This window comes from Protobothrops mucrosquamatus, unplaced genomic scaffold (genome assembly GCF_001527695.2).
Source record: "Protobothrops mucrosquamatus isolate PMUCROS unplaced genomic scaffold, P.Mucros_1.0 scaffold1711, whole genome shotgun sequence".
NCBI classification, from domain to species: Eukaryota; Metazoa; Chordata; class Lepidosauria; order Squamata; family Viperidae; genus Protobothrops; species Protobothrops mucrosquamatus.
Genome location: NW_015387860.1, coordinates 78200 through 84060, shown reverse-complemented (window position 1 = coordinate 84060; position 5861 = coordinate 78200). Strand labels below are relative to the sequence as shown.

The 5861-nt window shown below is 37.5% G+C and overlaps 1 protein-coding gene across 1 annotated transcript in view; it reads right to left on the bottom strand.

Annotated features, from left to right (window-relative positions):
- Window positions 1-2897: 2897 nt before the first annotated feature.
- The window catches only part of EIF4E3 (eukaryotic translation initiation factor 4E family member 3), a 24619-nt gene continuing 21655 nt past the window's right edge, over window positions 2898-5861 (bottom strand). Inside the window, exons 6-7 of the mRNA XM_015822872.1 lie at window positions 4597-4752; window positions 2898-4500 (exon numbers count right to left, since the gene is read on the bottom strand). Of these exons, the coding sequence (XP_015678358.1) occupies window positions 4454-4500; window positions 4597-4752 (203 nt within the window). The 3' untranslated portion in view covers window positions 2898-4453. The remainder of the gene's footprint in view (window positions 4501-4596; window positions 4753-5861) is intronic.

Here is a 5861-nt window from a genome sequence, read left to right as displayed (position 1 = left end):
TAGGAAAAAATCTAAAATTAGAAAAGATCTGGCTTTATCCCAGAATCATATCTACAAATTATTTCTTTAGACCAACTATGTAATTACTGCTGTAGCAGCTCTTTTAATCAGGAGGCCTCGGGGATCGCCTTCCTTGTTAAGGGGAATTTACATTAAAAAGGCATTGTGTTAAATATAACACTGTACTCTGGGGAGCTATACAACTCTTTGAATAACAGAAAAATCCTATCTCATTGAGAAGCACAAACAAGAGGAAAGCACAAACAGAAAGACAGCCGGGCAAGAAGAGCTACTGGCATGAGGTCTTATGAGAACTCAAGTATTGTGGAACTATTAACAAAAGAGGAAGAATCCTAAGCATATTTGTTTAGATGTGAAAGTTGGCAAGATATATTCCCAATGGCTCATTTCAGCTTATTTTCTGAATCAACTCCAATATGCCTCAAACTGTTAGTTGCTGGGCAACCCAAATGGGAAGATGCTAACATGCTTCTGCTTCTAAGGTTCCCCATAAATATTGACCACTGTGGAACAGAGCATTGGATTAGACTGGATTCTGGACTGATCCAACAGACCATACAACATACTTCCATGCTTTAAGGGCAACTCAGATGAGTCCAGACAAGATATTGTCAGAATCAGGCTAGCAGGGGTAGGCAACCCAAAACACTCAAAGAGCCACTTGGACCTGTTTCCCACCGAAAAAAAAACACTGGGAGCCGCAAAACCCTTTTGATATCTAAAATGAAGATAACACTGCATATATCCTGTTTTTCAAAATTTGGATTGCTAACAAAGAATTAAGGGAGAACTGGAATAGCCATTTCGAACTTTTTAGTTCTTTTCAACCAGACATACCCTTCTGAGATTCGAACCTGGGCTGTATATGTATATATATATGTATATAAATGTATATATATATGTATATGTATATATATATATATGTGTGTGTGTGTTTTCTGAGGTTTTCACGGGTGTTTGTATGTAGGTCTGTGGGAACGGCAACGAGGTGGCTGGGACCAGCTGGACTCCAGAAAAGGGAATAGGCACCCTGAGCCGGGTGGATTTGACTGCTGCAGGGAGTAGGAGAGCAGGACCACACGGGCGGGCGGTGCGGGGGATACGGCTGAGGAGGGCAGGAGGGGGGAATGTCCCATCCACCCCCGGCCCGAGTGAGAATGAGTTATGTGAAGGTGTACGCACGGGTGAGCATTGCAGGATAAGAACAGCCAGCGGGGGGAAAACCAGCACTGGAACGCAGCGTACGCAATCAGGGCCAGTGACGAGGTCCAGGGGCCGTGTGCAGGCCTCATTCAACCTATAAAAGACTCTCCCATGGACTGGCTTCTTAAGCCCTGATGATGTCAGCAGTGGAAGCTGACGAAAGCTTGGCGGTTGTTTATCGGTATTAAACTTTTATAGTTTTAATGATTTTACCCTGGTGTTCACTTTTATTTATTTATTTATTAGCATGGATGTACCCAGGGATCATGTTTTAGTGTAATTATTAATATATATGTATGTATGTATGTATGTATGTATGTATGTATGTATATATATATATATATATATAAATTTCCTCTCCCTTTCTCTTTCCTCTTTCTTTCTCTCTCCCTCTCTCTGTCGTCGTCCCCTCTCCAATCTTCTGCTCACCTGGCAAGCTGGCTTCAAGCTGTTCTCCAACAAGCTGACACACATTCTTATTGAGGTGTAGAGAGGGAGAGGGAGAGGGAGAGGGAGAGAGAGAGAGAGAGAGAAAGGAAGAGCTGCATGCGGCTCCGGAGCCGCAGGTTGTCAGCCTGTGGGCTAGGAGAAATGACAATAGAAATACCTATTCTTCCTATTATAGAAAACACATGACCCAGGATACTTCAACCATCATAAATATGAGCCAATTGCCAAGCACCTGAATTTTGTGACCATGAAGATGCTGCAATGGTCGTGTGAAAAGTCATAATTCACTTTTTTCAATTCCATTGTAACTTTGCATGGTCACTAAATGAACTAAGTCGAGGATTACCTGTATATTGGGGCCAAGTCTACGAGATACCAAAGGGCAAAATAGTCCTGTGGCTTAAGGCTATTGCAGATCCCATTCTCTAGAAGAAATTCCACTTTTTATCCAGTTAAGTAGCCCGAGAAAATACTTTGCCCGATGGTATTAGAAGTCACTAAAAAAGCCTTCTTCAAGCCTACATGATACAATAATCTATCATTATTAGGGCAACCATGATCGTTTCACTGTTAGGAAGATGGGCCAATTCTGCATAAAAATTGTTTGCATAACTAGTGTGAAGTCGCAGTCACTGCCGAAACACTTCATGCAGCAGAGAAAGTTTGGAATTAGCCAAAATTTGGAATGATCTTCAGACACATGCTTGAATCATTCTTCCCTAATTCCGTGACTCAGCAGGAAAGCAAGACAGACATTATCAAATATGTGGGTCATTCCAAGGACCCTGTGCATTCTGAATGTGATCAAGAAGTTTCTGAAGCTTCCTTTACCTTGATGGGCTGCAAAATAACTACTGCATCACTCTACATGATGAGAAAGCAACAATTCTATATTTTCCTGTATTACCTTAGAGAGTAAATAACATGAAGGGAAAGTTGAGAGTGGTAAACAACTTGTGAATGTCCTAAATCATATTTCAATTCACCTATCAATAGTTTTTTCCAATGTTGACAAATATCACTGATTTTTTTTGCTATTTTAATTATACCTTCTTCGGCTCCAAATTTTATTAGTAGATATAGATATATACAGCACTAAATTCTTGAAAGAATCATGAATATGTATGTTTGTATGTATGTATGTTGAGATCTGAGAAGCCTTACATTTCTAAAGAGTGAACATTTAATGAAATGTAATTATTGAGTATACACATGAATTTATAAAACTTTTAATAAGGTTTGGTAAATGCACAAGTTTAATTCATAAATACAGATGAACTAGTACAAAATTAAAAAGAGAAACTCGATTCATAAATGTACTGAATTCCAACAGCCACCTTCTTATACGATTAAATGTGAGTTGATATCAGTGCAGTCAGAACAATTTTCAAAATACTAATACTAATCCAGTAATTCTGCTTAGATGGGAATGAATATTCCCTCTAGCACATCGGCATCCTCTGCTGAGGAACTAAATAAATCTTTGGCTTTGTAATAAAAAATAAAAATGTATTGCAACCTCCAATAAATTAGTATGGGGAGGAAATCACACAAACTAATTTGAAAACTTCACATTCATGCTTTAAAATATAATTGACTTCTCTCTATGCTGAAAAGTGTACTTAAGGCGTTATAACTTGTAACTACACAAAATTGTACTGATTATGTTAACCATAAAGGTACTATTCATTTGATATTGACCTTAAAGGATAAAAAAGTATCTTTTGTTATCATGAGGATGATGGGGGGGGGAAAGTATATTATTATAAGTGTGACGAATAAACATGTGAAGTTTTTAAGTGAGAACCTAGTAGAAAGCATAATCTGTTTTTAAGAGATACATAAAATATAGTGACATAAGAAAAAAAATCAAACAACATAAGAAATAAAAGCTGTAGGGTTTCCCGTTGAAAACTTACTCATTCTTCTACGTAAGGTTTTTGAAATAGCCATAAAAAAGACATCAACTAACAATTGACTGCTTCACGCTTGACTGTAGTCTTTGCACTAACAGCACAACTGTAGCAACTCCACTGCTGCTACTATCATAGAAATCACAGTAGATACATAATCACAAACAGTGCTTCTATCTAAGCATTGTCTAGCTTAGAATTTCAAGAATGGGGGTGATTAATGGGTGTGAACTAGGTCAATCTTTCTTAAGGGCTTTTTTCCCCAGACTTTGTCAAAATAGAATCGTATTCTCAGTTTATAGGCTCTATTCAGTGATTATTAAAACATCTTTACAGCATGAGCATTACCAAGTGCAAAAGCTGAGGGTGCTAAGAAGCAAGCCAGATAGCAGAGGTGCAATGAAAGCTCCATTTGTTTAATGAGATTGGGCAGAATTGGCATGATTCAATTTGTCATTGTGGTTTAGAACAGTGCACATTTTGGGGGTAGAAATCTACAGCTAGATGTGAACATGATAGGAATGTCTAAAAACAAATTCAGAAAACATTTATCTAGATGCAAATCTAGAAAAAAAAAGCAGCATATCATGCTTGTGAACATTTGCAGTTCAAGCAGATACTGAGAATTGCTTAATTGTAGTTTTCTACCTTAAAAAGAAAGGAATACTAAAAGAAACTGATTTATTGAGTTGAGAAATCAAAATAGTTTCAGCTACTGAGGCAGCAGTTCTTGCTTTTCGGTACCAGCGGCTCAAGAGGAATACGAAGATCTAAAAAACACACTAAAGGGTTGTGGTGCTTTTGTAAATGTTTTGTCCATCTTTCTGTTATGGTGATCTTAGAAAAATCTTCCAAGTTCTGTCCTGTTAATGTCTCCCACGTCTACCTTCAAAAGCATGATGTTCTTTATGGGCTGAAAGGCAAGATAGCTCGTGAGTCTTAAAAAGATTTTGCTGATACAGTTGGTAAACATTGCGCTCTACTTACATTGCCTGCAGAGACCACTTACGTTTATAAAAAACTGCTTTAAAAGACGTCTGCGGCAGAAGCTCATGGATCTTTTCTAAAACTGAAGCTTCATTTGCTAATGATGCATTTACATTCCAGACTTGAACAACATCTTCCCGGTCACGAACACTGACACTAACACCAATTACCTCATCATCTGTTGGGGGAAAAAAACAATATTATTTTGCTTTTTAAAGACTTTGCCCAGGCCTTTGGCAAGGATGACTGAAGCCTCCTTTGGGCTGTGCAGATCTGTTCTTTTTCATTCCTATCTGGTTTTGTCATCTTTGCCAACTTTGACTTCTTTATTTTTATTTACTTTGGTACTGTTTTCAGTGCTTTTGACCAGAGTTGTTGGAAGTCAGGTGATATAAATATTTTCAACTTAATACAGAACTCTTACTCCACAAACAGAGGCATGAAATGACCTTATTAAATAAAGTGTAACAATCACAATGAAGAGACACGTTTATATTCTTTGACATCCAATGCTAAAAATTCTACCTCAATATTTCTGCTTCAGAGGGTGCATGCAGTATTGTATAAGAGAAAACAGTTATACTAGATGTGATACTAACAGGGAAGCCTTAGTCAAGGAAAAGAAATCAGCCATGAACATTAGGAGAAAAGTAACTGTAGCACTGGAGGTCTTGATTTTAAGAAAAAGTAAGGCTCAGAATAGTCAGCTGTGTATTTTGGATTCCAAGCAAGAAAGCATCCATGGCAGGAGAAGGTAATAGGAAAAGGAGCTGAAGACAGATGGGAGTTCCTAAAAAGATACTAAAAGCAAAATGCTAATGACAGGAAGAAAATGGATGGCAACAGAAGCTAATGTGGCTGCACAAATATATACTATGTGGAAAGAGAGGCAGGTCATGAAGGAAAAGTACAAACATATAGCTTTCAAGTGTAGAAATAGTATCAGCAAAGCTAAAACTCAGAATTAATTACATCCTGTGGTATTGAAGGAACAAACTATCTGGCCAAACCTTTTTGAAGAAATCATGTGAACTAACATAGTGCTAGTTGACTAGAGGATTTTGTCCTCATTTTCAAAAAGGGAAACAATAATATCCAGTGAACTACAAACCAATGAATATAAATCAGTACCAGGGAAGATTCTACTACAAATCATAAAGACATTATCTGTAAATGTCTTGCAAAAAAGTATGACGATTACAAGACATCAACACAGATTTGTCAAGAACAAGTATTATCCTTATTCCACAGAATATGGAATGATGGAGATGGAACATATATTGATTT